The sequence below is a fragment of the Xylocopa sonorina genome, chromosome 8, assembly GCF_050948175.1.
Source record: "Xylocopa sonorina isolate GNS202 chromosome 8, iyXylSono1_principal, whole genome shotgun sequence".
Lineage (NCBI taxonomy): Eukaryota > Metazoa > Arthropoda > Insecta > Hymenoptera > Apidae > Xylocopa > Xylocopa sonorina.
The window spans coordinates 3,466,029-3,488,189 of NC_135200.1; the positions used below are offsets into that span (position 1 = coordinate 3,466,029).

Sequence of the window (22,161 nt, forward strand, 5' to 3'; positions counted from 1 at the left end):
GATTGGATTCTTTCGACGTATCATTGTGAATCTTATCTATCTATTAAGTTTTCTTTGGTAACAAGGCGTTTCAGAATTTGATTGGTTTCCTGAGTTCTTTGGTTTGGTTTCGAGTTAATTTAATCAATTTTTGGCATCGAATGCATAAAGGATGGATTGATATAAATATACAATATAACGTAACATATAAAGAAGTTTAGAAATATATTAACGTATTAGAAATATGAGTCTCAGTCGCCACGGTGTTTCATGTAACAACTTGAGCTTTCCATCGACTGTTTTTAGTAAGTATAAAACACCTAAAAATGATTTAAATGGACAATTATATTTGGTGCTTATGATCTTCAATTGCATGTTGGATATTAAGAAAATAATTGATTGATAGTAGCGAAATAAGCTAAGCACAGTGTCAGCCACGCGTTGCTAAGATAAGTTTTAAAGCAAAGCGTTAAGTTTCGAAGCCGTACAAAAATAGGTATCAGAAGTGAAATTAGCTCAAATGAAGATAAATTCGATTTCGAACTATTGAAACACGAAATTGATCGTATTAGTGATAAAGAAAATGATAGTAGTGGTGGAAATATTGATACGGTAGTCGATGTAAGAAAAAGTGACAGTGATGCCTTAGAAGACTATGATAATTCAAAACAAACTATCTTGCGATCAATTTAATGAAATGCCATCGAGAATAAAATAGATAAACTATTGAAATATCTTTACAAGCCTACGTTCTCATTTTCTGTTACGTTTTCATAAGTTAATTCGTACGCAAAATCATTTCAAGATATTCGTCACAGATACGCGAAATCACCTCGACTTGCTACTCCCAAAAGTGGAGCGTAAAAAATTAAAAACTCGAACAAACGACGAATCACGAGAGAAAGAAGAAACGAACAACTTTCGCGACGAGTATCGACAAGAACGACATTCAGCATTCGCGAAGATCCTTCGAATAAAAACGGTAACGTTCCCGCGTGATTCTCGCGTACGTTCCCGCGCGGACGAAAGTTTGGCCGCGTCGAGCGCGATCGAGCAGCGCAATTAAGTAACAGCGAGGGTCGTTTCGAAATGATTTCATAACGAGACCCAGATTCGAGCGGTCGACCTGGAATTGGTTTCGCTCCTCCAACTCCATGCACGGTTTCATCCGCCTCGCGCTCGCGATTAGGCCGCAATTACCGACAAAGGAACGGGATTCTGATGTCATTCAGCGTTATTGCCGCCATTAGCTGGACGCTCTGACGGCAGCGGGTGGGCATCCTATTCTCACCCGGATTGAGTGCAACGGAGCATTCGCAAACTGTAAACCTCGCGTTTATCGCCTTTACCTGCGCACCTTTAATATCCCTTTGTCGTTTTGGCTCAACGACCACGTTCGATACGATTGCTCGTTTCTGACCTGCAGCTTATAGCTTTGTCGTTCACTGGGTTAAAAGGCAAAAACAGGTAGAATCAGTGTAAAAGGAGTAATTTGCCAGGTAGAAATGATTTTACTATCTTCTCATTTCACAATGTTTACTGGAAAACCGAAGGAATTCTAATGCTTGCGGTTCCATCGATTGTACAATGATTTCGTAAGTGGAATGAATTTCAATGTCTGTCAGATGTGTTCATGAATATTTAACGAGGTGTGAATTTTGTGCAATAACCACGAACGAATGCTTAAAGATGCAAGAAAACGTTTAAGAAAACTGGAAAAAGAAAAGGCACGGTTTTCGAAGTTGAAGTTTGCGCTCCACTCGAAAGGGCACTTCTCGATCTTGGCGTTGACCTATTTGACGCTCTTAAAAACTTTAAATTGCTTCCCCGCTGAATATGCTTCCGCGAGACCGCACGTTCCGCGAGAAAAAAAGAAAACGTGGCTCGGAATAAAAGAGCGTATCTTTGAATCGCACTCGACGAAATCTGCGGTGATCGCAAAATTCGCTAAACGTGTCGCTTTCGATCGTCACGTTAATAAACGTTGAATTTAAGCAATTTCTTCTAACTTTAAAACGTCAAGTACACTTTCGACCTTGCGCAACGCGTATATTACACACGAACGAGGCACGTATTTAAGCGGAAATTTTTAACGGACAATAAAAGTGCGCCATACAAAGGAAATGAAACGTCTCGTCGCGTGCACGAACGACTAGCAAGAATTTCATCGAGCATTCTCTCGAATAATTCATAGCGAGCGTCCACGGAACTTCAAACGTTCTTCTACGAGAAACTTCGTTCCCATCGTGCTCCGCATTCCCTCGAAAACCGTGCTCGGTCCTCTCGCGAGCAAAAATCAAGCCTCTGAACAAAGAGGAGGTCTGGTACCGCTTTAGGAGCCTCGAAAATATTCATGCGAGCCGGTACTCGTGTCCTCTTTCGTATCACGCGTGTACATACGACGAATCATCGCGAGGAGAGCGTGCACCAATGACGCGGAACTATTCTCGTGCCTTGTGATCCATCCTCGATACCGTCATTGTCCCTCGCAACGAACCGTTGGGAATCGAAGGAAAGAAAACGCTCGCGAGAGAAGTCACGAGTGCAAGAAGTAACGATTCTCGCGGCGGTGGCTCGCGATGAAGCCGTAAAACCGCGGTGTCATCGCGATTTTCTGCAGAGGGGCAACGGGACGCATCGGGGCCGATCCATTAAACGCTCGTTTGCAGAGGAGACCAAAGTCTCGCAGCTTCGTTTCGCAGGAACGGGAAAAGGAAGCGTGAAAAATCGGATTCGCGCGGCTACGCGTGGCGAGAGAGCAACAGAGAAAGAGAGAGGCGTTGGGGCAGATAAAACGGGTCTATTACGATCGAGCGTGAGTTATCTGCGTCGATACTGGCGCAATATGGCCCGAAAAACCAGTATCGAGCGATACCAAGCGGCGACCTTATGTCGCTTTTTAGGGGAAATCGGGCACGCGTATCTGCTTCTACGCACGACCACCCAGTTTTTCCGTTGGATTAATCGAATCGTGGAATTGCGATGATACGCGATTGATTCGTTCGAATCTAACTGCGCTCTGTGTATACAAAATCGATGCACGCTGTACGGATGTTTACGCATTTACAATTCTTCAGGATACGAGCAAGATGCGTTCGATCTTTTGGCATGGAAAATAAATCGCAAACGATTTCTGCTTATTCTTAATAATTTACGTAACCAACCGACGACTACCGTGAACTAAATTATAAATACACCGACGAGTGTTTATTTAAATGATAACCGTACTACTGATGTATTTATAGTCGTGTAAATATTGACGGAAGATTGTTAATCCTTTCAATGAGAACGTGTATGTACCATTTCACCTGCGTTGAATCACTTTCACCTTTTTATTTTACTCGAAGAACCGTGTGAGTGCACACCTGATTAATCAATTATCAGATCCAAGCAGATACCAGATTATTGCATCACATTATTGTAAATAATGACTTATCTCGTTGCTCGATACGAACGCTCGAGCAAACGTTAAAAAAACATGCCAGCCAGTTTTATAAAATTTCTTGGTTTCACATTGCGCGTTGCTACTTCTAAAAATTCATCTCGCGTAAAATATCGTTTCCGTTCTTTCATTCGAAAACAGCGGAGAATCTTCTTCTCGTAAATATTATTTCCGCAGTTCAACCTACTTCGAGACGTTTAACGATCGAAAGTTTATTCGCCAATTCTTCCACGAACTATCCAGAATTGCTTGCAACTCCGACTACCATCCCAGCGTGCCATTCGATGGCATCGAAAATAAGCGAAACTAAAATATGCGAACTATCCTTCCAGTAGCAGGGAGTACTCCAAAAATAATCGAGCATCGAATTACCCGGATACATTCAGAAACCACTTCTGAACAGCTATGCAGTGAAAAGAAAAGGCCAGCGAGAGGGTGCTGGCTGGAAGGTCGCGGGGATGTCCAACAAAGGGAAGCACAACCGTGCCAGCCTTTTTCTTTCGACCAACCCACCAGCTGCCCAAATAACTCTCCGGCTCTCTCGACCTGGCCTCAAAGGCAGGTGGTTCAACCAGGCTACCGCGTAAGTAGGTCCTCCGTATTCTTGGCGTCGGTTCCGGTGTAGACGCGAATCCTTCGAAGAATTCCACCTCCGATCGCGCTAAATTCCTACCCATTTTTCTCTGCAATTCAATCAATCCTATCGAGAACAAATTCCGCTAATAACAGATTCACTTTGGTGTACCTAATTGAATTTCATTGAGTTTCATCCAAAACACCAGCTAAATTTCCGAATCAACGAGTTCAGTTCGCTACTCAAACTTTCCTGCGCTCTCTAACACCGAATGCTAACGCTAGTTCTTGATTAAATTCGAAATATTTGATGCGAACCTGCCTCGAACCTCGGTTCGTAATCTCGACTCGAGCTAGATTTGCATTCGCGACTCGATTTACGTTGTACACGAAGCGAGAGTTTTGAGTTGGATATGAAAATATACGGCTACACGTTGACATCGAACAAAACGAACCCTAATTAAGGTTGTCGCTGCCTGGAACCCTTGGTCAACCTTGCTACCCTGGTCCCGTTACTGTAAGCGGTTTATAAATATTTAGCATTGCATCCCAGGTATTATGAAAAGCAACGGGCCGATCGATTAACTTAATTCCGCGTGAAATTCAATTAAGTCGAGCACACGCGTCGCTTGTCGGTACCTCGTGGGTGTAACATTGCTCTCGAAGCCATGGTTTCGCTTTGTCCCTGCCAGCTCGAGCGAGAATTGTAGACGTCTGATGGGCGCGCTTAAACATCGATGTATTCGCTGATTTTTTGTAAACGAAGGTTAAACGCCAGATAAATTATTCTCTTGACTCTTGTGTACGACACTGTTCCTTACGTTGAATATATTCAGACGAGTTAATTATTTGGGTAATTTGTAGGCTCCGTTTTAGAATTTAATCGCGGTAACCGACTGTTACCGCAGAAATATTCAATATAATTAGCTGTATCCGATAAAGATTGATATTTCTGCCTTTAATGGCTGCTGCGGAGAATAAAAGGGATTCAGAAGGAAATATTGCCTCGTGCAATTGATGACTCAATTTGTTTTCAGCCATTAATGTACCGTATGTTGAAAAAGCCTTCGGATATACTGATTAGACCCCTCGTACGGTTACTGTTATGAAGTGTTTCCGCGATATATTTTATACACACTTGATTGGAAATGTTAATTTCTCGAGAATTTAGTAACGACTCTCCGACATGTTACTACATCATATATCGCGTAAATTGTTTTAGAATTCCATTAGAATGCTGTAATGTTACTTGTTTTCTACTTCTACGTCGAATTTCTTGCACTCGTTATTCGAACCGTACGAAAAACACAGCGCAACGTTTAATACGTTCACTTTTAGTGTTTCCAGTCGTGCGACTTACGCGCCATATGCCTTCCGGATCTTCCGTAATGTCCCCTTACACGTTCGCCTCGAATTCCCAACTCTTCGATTCCCTAGCTCATTTGGCGTTAAAAAACAATGGATTGCAGTAAACGACAAATTGGCAATCTCGCATTATATCCGCGATAAATCAGAGAATACGTAATGCCTAATGTTGAACTTGACCGTGTCTAGTGTTTCAACGTTATCCATCACTGACCGCAGCCCCCTCGACTGTTATTAGAAATTCCTTCGATTTTTGGCGAAAGGTTTTACACACGGCAATGGACGGCAGAGTGCACGGCAGGAATGCAGGCAATTTTCCTCGAGGGAACAGACGATAGGTCCTGGAACCACGGCCCGTGATCGTTCGTCCTTAATTAAGGCGGACCTTCTCGGCGGTGAAACGTGAAATAAAAATACTCGCGCTCGCTCGTCGAGCAATTTCTGGCCGACTAACGGGACCCGTGGATCGCGAATTTCGATCGCTTCCTCGACTTGATTTACGAGAGCATCCCTCTCGTACCCTGCAGCCCTTTCGTTCGACGCCGCTCAACCGTGATTCCACGCTCTTTCTCGATTTTACCATTCGCCAATTCGTCGACATTCATCGAAATTAATAAAAAAAAAATATATATATATACATGTGGAATTTTGTCGCTCGTTTCATAGTGAAATCATCTTTTTTCTATCTTTTTTCAATCGTAATTTCAACAGACTTTATTGACATAGCACTCTTCGAATCAACATCCATTCAACGCCCATCCTACTTGTTATGAAATGCCAACTACGCTATTATCAAATTGTTCTACTTTTATCTCTGAGCCCCTACAAATTCCCGAGTACAACGCCCAACCAATTACGTAAAAAGTTATCTGGACTTCATCCCAACCGAATTACGTTTCACGCGCTTTCAATTAACCCCCTTCACCCTAAGTCATTGACCTTTCTTTAGTAGGACATAAAAAGTTACCCCTCTGTGACTTCTAGTGTTTCTTCGTAAAACGAAAATTCGATCTTTCGACACGTACAGTTTGTTTGCGATCTTTAATGTTTAAATAAGATGAAAACGCGATGTTTTGTGCTGTTCAATTTTACAAGAAGACTTATTTCAGGATTAAATGTGAGATTTAAAAATGGCGATATCAAATATACAGATGAAACATTTGATTATTAACGGGAAAGGAGAAATATGTGTTAAAAATTCTTGTTTGGTTGTTATAGAAACAAGCAAAAGTTACATCGACATCGATATAACAAAGTTGAGCAATACTTGTTCATGATTTGCTATAACGCTCTCTTAAAAATCAATTTATAAGCATTCAAAATTTCATATTTGACGAATTGTTCGAGCACGATCCTCACTTAGATCGCAGCTCAAAGACAAGAAGAGGAGTTTGAGGAATATCTGGCTGGCTAAATAAAATAGATCTACAACATGTACTTGATAGTTTTACGGTAAACAATACGTGATAACGATCTGTGATATTCACACAACTAACATCAGATTCGATACAAAATTTTAAACTAAATTAATTACTACCATATCTAACGGTAACTTTAGTCACGAGTGTAACTCGTCACTGTACAGTATGACGTAAAAACCAATGACGAGTTAGACTAGTCATTTTATTGCCGCAAGCGGTGTGCTCTTTAACTGCGGGTAGGTCTGTAAACCATATACTAAAATTCTAGCCAGAGGCGGGTGTGGTATACAAACAACCCGTTAATTTTGGCTAATATCAAACAGTGGTTGTGGCTTTTATATCACTAAAATAAAAACAACAAGAAACCATTTAACCAGTTGAGTGGTTCGACGTGTATACTTGTCGGACCAAACCTCTACTGCGGTGCATTTGACGTGTATACTTGTTGTGTAAAATAAAAAATTACCATTCACTACAAAAACTCGAAATCTCAATAAAATGTGATAAGAATATTATTTGGTGATATGTTTTCTTTATATAGATAGCTTGAAATTTTGTAAACTATTTTTTATTTTTCTTGTTTATTATTTTTTAATAATTTTCAAGCTTTTAGTGAGAATGACGTACTCAGAAACGAATTGTTAGTTTTTTTTTTACGAATAAAAATGTAATCCTTCCACCACTTGCCCTGCGTTCGACGTGTATACACGTCGTTGCCTGTTTTTAATTCCGCACCCTGTGCTGATCTTTTGAAACTAAATTCCACAGTTAACTGGTTAAAACAGAATATACACACGTCAGTAATATAAAATCAGAACACACATACTGATTCCCCATTTATTTCTCTCGCTGTGGTAAAAGCAGCCGCACGCAGTTAAAGGGTTCTAACGCCTACCTGAATGTATCCCAGCGTCCGCGTCGGCGTCCTCGAAGACGGACGACTCGGTGCCCTCGTCGTTATCCGCGACAGAATCGTCCGGCGTCTCGTCCTCCTTCGACTTCTCGCTGCTCGAGCGATGGATCTCGGCTCTGGCGGGCGTCGCGGCGCCGCACGGGCTGTCGACCGACGCGTGCCTGCCGCTCGCCTTCACCAGCGTGCTCGTGCTCCTCGCCAGCTTCGTGCTGTGCGTTCTGCGTATCAACAAGTTGGTCAACGTGGTGCTCCCGTTCTGTTTGCCCTTCGTCTCCGAGGAGCCGATCCTCGCCGCGCCGTTCGACTTCGCATCCTGCCCCTTCGAGCTCGCGCGCTTCTCCGCTTCCGTTCTCTTCTTCGACTCCTCGTCCTCCACCTCGAAGCAGGCGATCGTGTTGTTCAACCGGCTGTCTTTTCTGCCCGCGTCCTTCCGGCCGGTGAACCGGCTCTGAAACCTCTCGATGGTCTTGAACGACCTGGTCCTCTCGACCTTCTTCCTCTGATCCGGCCCATTCGCCACCGAGTCCCCCTTTGGGGCCTCGAATATCTTCGTTAACGACTGCACCTTGCCTCTCGACTCGGGGAACGACGACTCCTCCGACCGTTTCGATTTCGACAGCGACTCGTTGTTGCTCAGGGTGCGCGTTAGTATCACGCTGGGTGCCGTTTTCGTCGTGCTGATCGGGAACGTGTTGCTCACGAATTTCTCCGAGTTCTCTGCGTCGACTGTTTTCAGGATCTTCGCTGGCTGTCGCACGTCCGTGTCCAACGATACGTAGAAGGTCGACCTCCGTTTAGGCGAGTCCTCGGTGCTCTCTGCGTTCAACATGTCTCTGGCAGTCACCCGATCACATGTCACGATTCACGCTTTCTCTTCCCGTACGTCTCGATGGCATTCGCTCGACCGCCGTTCCGCGAACTCGATTCGCATTATCCGCGCGGATTGCTCGACGATTGATCGCGCCGGGACAGGCGTCACGCGATTATGAACGCGCCTTCGAGTCGCATCGGAGTCGTTCAACGCGTCTCACAGGTTCACTATTCACCGAGGTCCGCGTGTAGAGAGTTTACGCGAACGCAGTATACGCTTCGTACCCGCGATCGGTCCAGCGGCCGAGGGAGTTCCCTTAAATTCACCTTACGCTTCCTTCTTCGCACCGTACGCGAAGAAAGAGAAAGAGAGAGAGGTTTCGAAGGGCTGCGAAAGAACGTGCACCGGTCGAGGGCTCCACGAATTTCTCGCAGCGAACGCTGCCACTAAATATAGACTGGCAGGACTCGCAGGAGCACGAGTATCGAGGAAAACAAACCCAACGCTGGCCTTCGTTACATGTATACACGCGAGCCGCGTAGATAACACACGAACACGCTCACAACCACGAGAGTTAGTACTTTTACTATCGACCAATGTTTTCAACCGATTACCGTCGCCGTTGACCTCCCTCGATCGACTCCTTTCACGCGACCGATTATTACGCACGCACTATCCACGAACTCGAAAGTGACGAGCAAAACCTCGCTGCGAGATTACTTACGACTGGCACCTGTTAATATCTTTTTTGGAGCACACGATTTCTCTCGAACGATGGGCGATCGGTTCACCAGTTAGACTCGATCGAACGAGTGGCGCGCGATAACAGTAACAGCGTGCATCGAACACACGGAGCAGTTAGAACGGAACTGTTCGCGGGATGCGCACGGAACACCATTGACTAACAGGGAAGGTGCGCGCGATTCACGCGACGAAACGGAGCCGCTGTTCGACAAAACGACGAGAGACACGGCGGACTAGAAGGCTGGCGCGCGAGTTACGAGGAAAAGTAAAAGGGTCTGAGTCACGACGACGGGTTCGCTCGTGGCCCGGCGTGGCCGTCGTCGCGTTTCAGGAATGCGCGCGAAATGTCGGGACGGTCTGACGGCATCTCGTTCTTTCTTCTCGCGAGGACGAACACCGATCGCACTGTTGCTCGAACGACGCGCACAGCGTTACTCGCGAGCCGCGACGTACCACTGGCGAAAAGAGACGACAGACGCGTGCAGAGCGACGTCCGTACACGATCGTCCGCACGGCAGACGGCTACACGACTATCTGTTCGAACGTCTACCGAGCGCGACCCGCAGCGCCCCTGGCGGTCGTCCCGGGTAAACACTCGGGACTCGTCGTCGCGTTCCGTGGACTTTCGAGCGCAGGGTTGCGGATGATCGCGAGTCCACTGCGACCGCCGTTCTTTCTTTTATTTACGTAATACTACAGCGCGTTCGTTGTAACGTTATTTACGATATTGAATAAGTTAATCCTTTCTCAGCTGCTTTTTCTTTGTACGACCTTTCCGCGCTGGGAAACTGGCGGAATCCGCGGATGGCACGCGATCAGCGAGATTCTTTCGCGGTGGTAATTAGAGTTGCGGGAATTTGAAAAGGAGCAGCAGATAAGACGTTGAACGCTGGGCCCTCGCGGTGGCGGTTTGAAAGTGACCGCGCGTGATCTAGCGAGGGAGCAATGCAGTTTTATAATTAACCTTCCCACTGATAGGGTGGAATATTTGTAATGCGACTCGAGGAGAGTTGCCTTCGTCGCGAAATGGTCGCGTATCCTGCGTTTCGCGTCTAACTATCCCGTTCACTTAACGTAACACTGTATTTATGTTAATGCTAACTCGTTATTAAGCAGCAAATTACACAGTGTTGTATAAAAATGATCGAGACTGGCGTTCAATCGATTCTCTACGGATAGTAGATTCTTCTTTATTCCAGATCGTTATGGTTTCTAATAAATTAACCAGATAACTGTGGAATTTAGTTTCAAAAGATCAGCACAGGGTGCGGAATTAAAAACAAGCAACGATACTATGCATTTTACGAAAAACGAGGAAGGATTACATTTTTATTCGTCAAGAAAAACTAACAATTCGTTTCTGAATACGTTGTTCTCACTAAGAGCTTGAAAATTATTAAAAAATAATAAAATAATAAACAAGAAAAATTGAAGATAGCAAGAATAAACAAGAGAAATAAGAAAATAATTTAAGTATTGGTAATATAAAGGCAACATACCACAAAATAATATTCTTATTACATTTTACTGAGATTTCGAGTTCTTATAGTGAATAGTAATTTTTTATTTTACACGACGAGTATACACGTCAAACGCACCGTAGTAGAGATTTCGTCTGACGAGTATACGCGTCGAGTGCTCTTAACTGGTTAAAGAAATTGTATAAAGTATCGTACAGTACAAGTTTCAATTGTATTTCCATTTACGCGTTCCAGGCATTCGATTGAAAGTGTATTTGATTTAAAAGAAATAAATAAATAGCACGTAGTTAACCACTAAATGAATTCAGATTCTCAAGTTTCATTGAACTTGATTCCATCCTTATTGCAGCCCATTACATTCGATCAAGCTTCTATTTAGGAGAGGTTGCGTCGGTGCCTTTCTTCGAGCCACCGTACAATACAAGAATCTAATTCCGCTCGCGATTTATAAGGATGAAATTCGCGTCACGTCCCAGACGTCGATATGTACTGTGTATCAATTACTGTCCACTGGCCAGGTTTGTCTAGCTACGCTGAGGAGCATTCCTTCTTGCACCTCTAAATGAACAGTTATCACGGGGTAGTCCCATCGTTACGCGTGTCGAAACTAATTATTCATCTTCCTAAAAAGCATAGATACAGAGAGCTTATAATTATTATTTATTCAGAAATTTTGTTTAAAAAATATACACTTTTACGCACCGATGATACTTAGTCTTTCGTAATTATAATAATCGTACAACGTACACAATTAAACGAACGGTGCTCCATAATTTGGTTCATCAGTGCACATCATTGTAAATTCAACAATGGACGTCGCGCGGGTCATATAATGGCGACGGTAATTTAGATTTACCGATAACCACGGAGAATACAGATCATAATTTACATTTATTTATTCTTTAATTTCGAATTATCCGTCGCTTGAATTTCATCTGATTTCAAGGTAAGAGGTAGAACTTTGGGTCTCTTAGGTCAGTGTGTTGATATAAATAATACAGCAGAACTTCGATCGTCTTGGCCTATAGACACGATTAAGTACCTTATTTCGCCGTAAAAATACCATGTCACGAAATCGTATAAAAAGATATTTTGTAGTAAGAGGAAGTACTATACTGAAAACGAAAAGTTAATTTACATTATTTTAGTTTTCAGTCAGCTTCCATGAATTACTTAGAAACTTTACACAAATTTTAGTAAATTTCTTACTAAATTTATCGAAGTGAGTAAAAAGTTTGCCGAAATGAAAGCTGTCGGTCCATTTAAAAGTGTATTTAAATAGAAATATTCCGGGAGTTCCACGTTTACTGTTATTCACCCGATATTTCCAGGTTCAGAATTTCCCAGAAACACGAGTAGGCAAAAAAGGGGAACGTGACAGTGCCTACCCCGTTCGTGCCTATTACCAGCGTTCAAAGTGACGCTGACTCAGACCGGACCTAAGATCGCGATCGATAATCGTTTCCTGCTCCGCAGAAACGCTGTCTGAAACTGGAGCAAACGCTATCAATCTACTATCACAAGCGGTTTCCATCCTGCGGAGAAAAAATATTCGACCGCGTTCCATGCCCGGAGAAAAGACTCGTAAAACGGTCCCGCGGAAGATTACCATTTCCGTAAAATCGTTCGCGCGAACCAATTTCGACGGTAACCATAAACGTTATTGCGACTTTCTCCAGAAAATACTCGATGAATTTTGCTAAACGGAATTTTACAATTTTACGCTCGATAAATCGTCGATCTTTCGTTTAAATAAGAAACGACGAAAATCTTACAATTAGTTTCCTTTACCATTGGGTTTCTATACTGGCGATGCAATTTTTCTTTTAAGTAGGAAATGATCGAACAGATAGCCCCAAAATGTCAAATCTGATCAATTTAAAATTGCTACACATTATTCAACGATTAAATATAGAAAAAATATATTCACGAACAAAATCTTGATAATGTTATTGCACGCGAAGCAATTCTTAGAAAGTACAAATTTACCATTGCACAACGATTCTCCGTACAGGTTCTCGTTTTATACACTGTGACTTTAGAATCGATCAGGAAATGGAGCAGTCGCCTTCTGAATCTTTCACGTCTAAAGATTTACTACCCCTTGGTATCTCCTTGCCCTCGATCTTCTCTGAAAATTGAGTCGATTCATGAAGACTTCAAGTAAATTTAGTTTTTACGCTCCACTGTTACTCCCTTTTATTCTCGTGACTAAACTGTGAGATATTCCAAAGTCTATCGAATCGTATCCAAAGAAAATTCAAACAAACATAATGGTACAACGAAGTACTGCTCTAATAGCTGTTAATCCGCTAACGTAGCTTGCACGCTTATCAGGCGCAAGTGACAGGCCCGAGAAAACGGTTTCAGAGAATGACTGGCGGATCGTTCGCTCGTGAGTCATTGGTAGCTGGGAAAGAGCAATCAATTTTTACCGGATTCTTTCTCGTTTGTTTCACGTTGCGACATAAACACCGCCGCGAACAGTTGCCGCTGCGCGCGAGTTAATCGTATCCGGTAAACGCGACATAAATCGCGTCGTGTTATTAGTCGAGTTAAAACTGTGACGGCTGCAATCGCGCAGGTACCGTTGGAATTTCAATTTCAACGGTGGGCGCCGTTTTAAGAGACGATCCTTGAAACGCGAATGTCATTAGCGTCGGTGGACACCGTTCTGGGAACGAGCTTCGAGCGACTCGGTCGACGATCGCGTACAGTCGAGCAGTTAAACTCTCGATCGCATCGAGATTTCTTCGAAACATTTCAACGAAGGACATATCGCGCGATCTAACGCCAGTGTAACGACTGTACGCAATTCTATTATATACATTCGTTGGTAATAAAATTGTAATTAACCGAGCCTTGCGATATCATTGAAATTTCAACGGAGACCGTGGGTGTCCTATATCGTAACGAGCAAGTGTCATTTAAATTTCAATTCAGCCAAGGCAACAGGCGAAGAATTCAGCTTGGCTCGTCCGCGAGGAATTCAACTGGGTCAGCAGAGCGACGGCTCAATTATTATCAATTCCACTGTCCCCGATCCGAGGCATCAATTTACCTATCGCGAACGTCCGATTCGCGTTGCGACGCGTTTTAAAGTCCCATCTCGGAAACGGTGGGCGTCGTCCGTTGGTCGAAGGCCCCCGCGAGCAGGTGGGATTTAAATTTGAATTCGCCCAGTGGGCACCCAGGCCCGCTGGCGAAGTCGAAGTCGGTCATTTAAAATTCAATTCGACCCCACCCGTCGCGTCGTTGGGACGCGCTTAATTTTTCCACGGACGGAATTCCACGTCGATTGCCCGACAGGCAGCCCCTCTATGGAGGAAGCGATGGAATTGCGTTCAATCGGCGCTCCATTCCGTTCCAATTCCGACGCGAAACGCCGATCGATCCCGTCGAGCGTGCCTCGAGAGACCTGCCTCGAATTCCCTCTCGATCCTGCGAGTCGATTCATCGCTCGAGCTCCTGGCGACTATTGCGATCGATTCCACTGGGGATCTTCGACGATAAGCGAATAGATACGTGTCCGTAGCTTGCGACGCGCGTGTAGAAATTCTGCGTTTGTAATTAGACTGATGGCAAATTCATAAATATCTAAATACTGATTACACTCTCGTAGAGATAGTTGGAAAATTTTAGGTGCATTGCAATTATAAGACAGTGATAGATATTTGTAATACGATAATCGCGACTAAGCGACTGGTACCTAAAATGAAATATGAAAAACGTTGAAAACCGTGGAAACGGAAGCAAATAGAGCTTGGAATGGGCAGGGAGGTCGGGCAACGATGAGAAATGTTTGAGATGGGACTCTGCCAGGCAGAAGGCAGCCAGCGAAGAGGAATAAGAAGAAATATCGACAACGTGGAACGCGAAAGAAAAAGGGGTTTCGAGAGGCGTAGAAAGGGCGGAAGACGAGGGGGTAGGGGAGTCGCAAGCCGTGTGTCGAATGAGAAAGAAACTCGTGACGCACGTTTTCCTCGCAAAGAACCAGGATCCAACGGCGCGACGCCGGTTTAGTTCACTTTCCTCGTTGCACGCGTTATCCATCGCGCCTGTGTGTTACGCGCGCAATGCTTGGGGGATCCCCTCCTCTCGTGCGTCCGACTTTTCTTCATTTTTTTAACCTCTTTCGAAGCCTTCTCAATTTTTTAGAAATAGAACAAAAATTCGATATTAATATTTTAATATTTTATCGAATATATTTATAACATGAACAATATTCGATTAATAGAAAATTATTTTTAACTGTCTTAAACACTTTAGAATCGATTCCCTCGCGGTATGAGAGAGTTCAGAATAAAAAATACCACAATGCAGAAAGGTTAATAGATACTTTCAACGAATTAAAACAACTTTCCATTAATTTCTACAACCAAGAACCGTCTACACTCGATAAGAGTCGTATTCGTTTAATCGCGCCACGTACAATCCACGCCCAAGACAGTGAACTAGCAAAGACAAAGCCGCGCTTTATTAAACCCTCGCCATTACGGATACGTTCAACCCACACCTCCGAGGAGCCTAACAATTTCCTTTTCCAATTTCCACGATCACGGGACGCGGTATTTTAATTCAGCCTGTAACCTCGCTCGATCGCAACGCATCACGCCGATCCTACACACCGCCTACCATCCGAGACCACACACGAACGCTAATAACACCGCGGCGAACTGCGAGGCGTCGACGCATCTAAATAGCCAGTCTAAGCCGTCCAATTAGAATAACTAGACTAGACGGACCAACCGAACCTTGCTACGTGATCGTCAAAGAGGAAAGTACTACTCTTCTCGCGCTAATCTCTGCCAAAGATCGACGATCTGTACCCTCTGTCGAATTGTAAACGTTCTTCAAGCTTCTGACAGTGCAGGCACTTCGCAAGACTAGCCATTTGCGGCAACTGTAAGTTTTTTGATATAGATGAATGAAATTTTAGTTGAAAAATTGGAGACTCAGTTGCACTTCAGACAAAATCGATGCTAATTTTTAATAATATTCATATATAATTTTTAATAATAATATATTCAGTAATTTTCGAGAATATTTGAAGTGGGTAGTCGGAAATCTGTACATTTCCTTCCAGCACGCGTTTCGTTCGACAACAGCGCCGATCGTGAACGAGATCGGGTCCCGCAGGAAGCGCGAGACAAACGGAAAGAGCTGTCGGATGTTCGTCAGCTCGGGAAGATCTCTCGGCCAGCCACGGTGACGGCTGAAAATCAATTAGCATTTTACGAGGAGCAGGTCAACCGGCTCTGTCTGGGAATTGCGCCACGCTCCTTTTGTCTTTTTGCCAGCGGACCCAGACGCAGCTGGTGTGCCTCGTCGTAACTTTTGCGAGCAACCTCGGCTAAATGAGAAACAGAACGCGTCCCTCGGGGAGGATGACGAGTCGCTTCGATAGCCACGAGGGACTGAACAGTACGACAGACGTTCTTTTTCTTTGGAAGCATTCTGTCGTCGATGATTAAAATTTACGAATCGAGAAATTACGGCTCAATTTTGAGGCGATCGAAAGAGATTAGTTTATGCAATTTTTGCGAAATTCAACAAACTTGACGATAAAGTAAATCCTTTCTTCGCAAAATTATTTACGTACAAGATGAATATCAACAATTGTTTATGGTGACAAGAAAAAGTATCCAAAGCACCAAAGGACCTCCGCAACGCGTACCCAGCTCCTAATTACGATCTCGACTATTCGATTCCCGACGAAAGTACGCTTCGCGAAAGATGCGACGCGTCAACGGCAACAAAACGACGCGAACAACCGCGAGGCGAATTAAAAAAGAAATAAAAAAAAAAAAGAAACGCGTCTCGAACGCGGGTAACTAAATTCCACGAGTCATTAGCGGCACCGAGGTAAAGAGGGAGGCGAGCGCCGCCCTCGACGATCCTAATTAACAATTCCCCGCATCGATCGTGGTCGATTCCGCGGCGCGAGAACCGCGAAACCTCCGCGGGCAGGCCCGACAAACCGTAATTAGCACCGAGTCTAATGCATTCCGCTTGATCTCGAGTGTGTCCGCGTTGTAAATCAAAAGTTATTCTGAAACGCGGCGGTGATACGCGCGCACAGATGGTGCTGGCGGTGCTCGGGGTAGTAGGAGTTATCGATCCGCGCGCGAGATAAATCGCTGGGTTAACGTTGTCGGGGGTAGTAATTAGCTTCAGGTACATTAGTCATTCGGCTGGACGCGTTTCCTCGTGTCTTCTTCCGCGAGTTATGCGCTGCTTTCGATTATTACGCTATTGTTACGCTCGAGAACGACGCGGTGTTAACGGGAACGGTTTACGTCCCCGTTCTTTAATTGAATTAAAGATTAACCGTTTCAGTCGACGTTGGAAGAGCGGTGAATTCTGTGAATCGCCTTAGTTCTGACACAGGCTGTGATTTCACGGCATTTCACGGAAGATACGAGAACCGTTCGGATTATTCGTGTACAAGTTTCGTCTCGTTCGACGTAATCTGTTTTTTACCGATGTCTCGATGGTAAGCGTTCGAGACTGAACGCTGGATCGATGACGTGCAATCGATGCGTGCAATCGGAAAGCAGATGCGCTGTGTGGCGTACGTCGATCGTTAAGCTTCTGTTTCTTTTCTTTTCCATTGCGACCGAGTACACGTGACGACTTCACGACTGGATTTCGTAACGCGTGTTTCATATGAAACTCGTAGGTACAGACAGCCTCAATAGTTCTGGCGCCTGGCGTGACGTTAATACAGACGTAAACCAACCGGGTGACGAATGTGTCTATGTTAACGTTGTACTATACAGGCGCCAGAATCGTTGAGAGAAAAGAAAAAGGGGAGAATCCAATCTAACCCGCCAAGATTCTACATCGCGGTTGTTCTAAATACAGAACTCTGCTTGATACTTCCACTGCTGTTAGAAACGCGTTTCGTCTGAGATTCGTTTCTCCAAATTTCCCATCATTTTTCATCAAACATACACGACGAACATTTGTATTCACACGATATCCAATCATTTTCTCTTCTTCAAAATAAAATTATGTACAGTGGGACGTTCTACAACGAAACTTCTCCATTAAGATAACACGCAGACATATACAGTGCTGGACAAAAGTATTGGCACAGCATGATTGTTATGATAAAAATGCTTATAACTATGAAACAAATTGTTAAAAAGGAAAAATTTGTTTACACGTTTATTTATTTATTATTCTAGATTATTATTTAACAGAAACAGTAATATAAATAAAGTGATATGCGAAATAATAACAAAAACATATTTATTGAGCGTTTTAAGCATGGACAAAAGTATTGGCACATTATACAAAATTTAGTGTAGTTGTATCTCTCCGAAAAAAATCCGATTGTCACTTGATGGTATAGGTAGGGGATTCCCTGATAGTCATTTTTTCTAACAGTCATCCTTAAGTTCAGTCGATTAGCAACATAGGAAATATAACAAGCAACAATGTCAAGAAGAGGGAAAGAAACTACAAGTGAAGAGAGAAAAATAATATTAAATTTGCACAAAATGCGAAAATCTTATAGTGAAATAGCAAAAAGTGTTAATAGAAGTCGATTCACTATTAGAAGTGTCGTAAAACGATTTGAGAATCAATCAGATTTCAAAAGTAGGAATCGAAGTGGACGTCCCTCAAAGTTAACAGTTAGAGAAAAACGGAAAATTGTAAAGGAAGTGAAAATAAATTGTAAATTAAACTCATCACAACTTAGAGCAAAGTTAAATGAAGAAAATAAAAAAGAAGTAAGTTCGAAAACTATACGGAGAGTGTTAAAAGATGCGGGATATTCTGCGTGTGTCGCAAGAAGGAAACCATACATATCCAAGAAGAATCGGAAGATGAGAAAAGAATTTGCAAAAGAATTTATAAAAAAGGATCCCACATTCTGGAATAACGTATTATTTTCAGATGAAACTAAATTTAATATATTTAAATCAGATGGCAGAGTATTAGTTTGGAGAAAGCCAAATACGGAAATGGATCCACAACATTTACAAGCCACTGTGAAACATGGAGGAGGTGGAGTCATGGTATGGGGTTCCATTGCAGCGTCTGGGGTTGGCGAATTAGTATTCATAGATGAGATTATGGACAAATATGTATATTTAAATATATTAAAGGAAAATTTATTTAAAAGTGCTAATAAATTAAATCTCCCGCGTGATTTTTATTTTCAACAAGACCATGATCCAAAACATACTGCCTATATTGTACGACAATGGATCGTTTACAATACCGCACATACATTAAATACCCCACCCCAGAGTCCAGACATGAATCCCATCGAACATGTTTGGAATGAATTAGAAAAAAAAATTAGAAAATATAATATAACAAACAAAAACCAATTAAAAGCTATTATTTTACAAGAATGGAACAATATAGAGCCGGATTTTACAAAAAAATTGGTAACTTCAATGCCAAAACGATTGAAGGAAGTTATCATGAGGAATGGAGGGCCAACCAAATATTAATTTTTAATTTCTAAGTACTTTCAATCATTTGTGCCAATACTTTTGTCCATGCTTAAAACGCTCAATAAATATGTTTTTGTTATTATTTCGCATATCACTTTATTTATATTACTGTTTCTGTTAAATAATAATCTAGAATAATAAATAAATAAACGTGTAAACAAATTTTTCCTTTTTAACAATTTGTTTCATAGTTATAAGCATTTTTATCATAACAATCATGCTGTGCCAATACTTTTGTCCAGCACTGTATATAAAAGCGTGCAATGAATTTAAATTTCACAGATTACGCGCGCAAGTGTCCATTACAAACGCCCTTGATTCGATAAGAGAAACAGTTCGTTATAAGAAAGACCATTATACCCATTCAATCATCCTTCCACCCAATACCCAAAGTGCTACAACAAAATTTCCTAATGCATCCATAAAAAGACTATTTCCCAAATGAAATCTCCCAAAATCCTAATCGACAGCCATCGCTACCCTCCATTGCCCAAGTAACGACAGGACACAGAAAATGCTGATGAATCCCCGTGATTACCCGACCCGTATAAGACGCGAAGCACAGAGACGCGAAGCGACGCGACGCCTCCTCGCGTCCCATTAACGCGCCGCCTCAATTTCGGCCCCCATCGCGGAAAATAGGCGCCGGATTTACGAGCGGATTGAACGAGCCCGCTGTGAACGGATTAAGGGACGGTGTCCCGTGCGTGGGAAGAAAAACGACGCACGGTTCACTCGCGACAGGGAACCCCGTCTCCTCTTTCGTCGACTGTTTTTTCTCCGCTTTCTCCAGCCTCGCTCGTCCCGCTTGTTTTGCGCGGCGTGGCCCGAGACGGTAGTCGATGACGAGCAGGACCCACCGGACGAGGGACGTAAGGCGATACCAGGGACAAGGGGATGATACGGAACTAATTTGTCGGTGTCTCGTTGGAGCTTCGATGTCCTGTGTCAACGTTGCGTTTCGGACGTTGCGTTATGGGTGTACAAGCGAGATCTACTGGGCCCATCGGGCCTGGACAGGTGTGCAAGATCGAGTCTCGAGAGGGAAGATTGTTATCCTTCGCGGAATTGAAGTGTGAAGTGGTATATCTAGCGTGTAATTGTAAGAAAGTTTTAGTATAAGATTAAGGATATTAATGCAGTATCATCGAGGGAGATGTTAACCCTTTGATCACTGCTGGTGTCTAAAGGCGATTAGAAAAGTTGGAATGCAGCGATGCAGAAGCAATTCGATAAAGAAGTAGAGTACAAAGAAATAAATAATATTATTTGAGGTTTTGAATATACTTGCTCAGAGATGTATGGTGAACGAAAAGTTTCGCCATTCTAGGTGTATATCGCGAATGAATTCGTACTGTGTAGTACGACTGGTGTGTTTTAAAGTCTGTCGTAGTCAAAGGGTTAATAACTCTATCGTAGACTGGCGTTAAACGATGAGTTGTATATTTATATCTTTTGCGAAGACAATTTGTTTTTCAATGCAGCAAATACGATACACTGTTTCTGAGTACATTTTCTCTCATTGCGTTAAACGATGAGTTGGATATTTATATCTTTTCCGAAGACAATTCGTTTTTCGATGCAGCAAATACGATACACTGTTTCTGAGTACATTTTCTCTGGTTTAATTAATGATCAGAGTAAAACTCGTGATATTCACGTTTGTCTGGAAATTAAATAAGCAATTGCACGTGCATCTCGTACCAAGTAGGTACTTCTAAAAATATCCAAACTCTAACTACTCCAAACAATAAAACGTAAAAAAGTACCGACACAGCGACCCATAAAGCGTTGTCAAGATCAATCGCAAGTGGCTAGAAGAACGCACCCCATTTCGCAACAGGTCGATATCGATATATCTCCAATTAAAGTCCTCGCGGCGATCAATAGCGATCGATCAGCGCGTGGATCGGTTGCGAGATCGCGAACAGTACGCGATAAGTCAGGTTCACAGCCCGGAACAGCGTCGAACCGGGGCGGTTACGAGACGGTTCCTCGAGGAGCGTGGCGAAAGGTTCGCCGGTTTTCCGCTCGTTCCGTCGTTCGACCGTGACGAAACCGCATAGCTGGTGTCCGTCCCGCTGTTTGAACAGGTAAACGCGGCGCCGATACGCGCGCCAGCTGATATCCCGTCCCGTGTTTCCACCGTCGCTGGCTACTTTATCTTTTTCGCGACCGTTTGGACTGGTTCCCGATGGAGCCTGGACTCCAACTATCGATAAGAATTTATGCGTGCGTGTGTCGGGTTTGTGGTTCAGCGTACATCATTTCTATTTTTTTTTTCCTTATCTCATTCGACAGGCAGGTGGTTTTGGGAGGTAATTGGTAGATGCGCGTATGCAACGCGATAGGGATTAAGATTTGAAGAAAGGAGATATCCGATGTCCACGTCGCGATTTCGTCTTTTTAGCCAGCTTGATAAAATCGTGGAGACGAAGGGTAGAGGAATGGTTAAGTTTAAAAATCGTTCGAGGATTTCAAGAAGGAAACTGAAGAATTGAAATTAATTAGAAATATTTAAAGTTTTTTTTTAGAATTTATTATAATTCATACGTAAATCTGTGAATCGTTGATGGGTAGTGTACCTGTGCAATGAAGTGAGAACGTTACACGCGAGGAACGATCAAAGTGAACGCCAGAATTGACCGCGCGTCGTTCGAACAATGGTTTAAAGCAGTCCGACTCTATTTTCTGAAACAGCAGCGCGGAATCGCGTTACCAAAACGCGCGCTACCAGCAACAGAAACGTAATCGCGTGAAACAGAGTGTATCAAGAGCGGAAATGCTTGTGCGCATAGCTCGCGAAGGATTACGAATTGGTTCACGAGCGAAAGTTTAATGGCGTAACAACGGTCAGGCAAAAGGTTATTCCGGTTTAATAACCAGATTCGTTATTAACACAGACGATTTAGAACACCGTGCTCGAGCTCAAATATTATTTCAAACGCACGCGCA

General features: G+C 43.3%; 1 protein-coding gene across 4 annotated transcripts in view; it reads right to left on the reverse strand.

The window, feature by feature from the left end:
• Raskol (Ras GTPase-activating protein raskol) overlaps positions 1 to 22,161 on the reverse strand; it is a 145,286-nt gene that overhangs the window by 75,585 nt on the left and 47,540 nt on the right. Inside the window, exon 1 of one of the 4 annotated variants that reach the window (XM_076899574.1) lies at positions 7,676 to 8,648. The exons of 2 other annotated variants lie outside the window; for them this stretch is intronic. In XM_076899574.1, coding sequence (XP_076755689.1) covers positions 7,676 to 8,522 — 847 coding nt within the window. In that variant the 5' untranslated portion in view covers positions 8,523 to 8,648. Of the gene's footprint in view, positions 1 to 7,675; positions 8,649 to 22,161 lie in introns of those variants that run through there. One more of the 4 variants, XM_076899573.1, reaches the window with a different exon arrangement.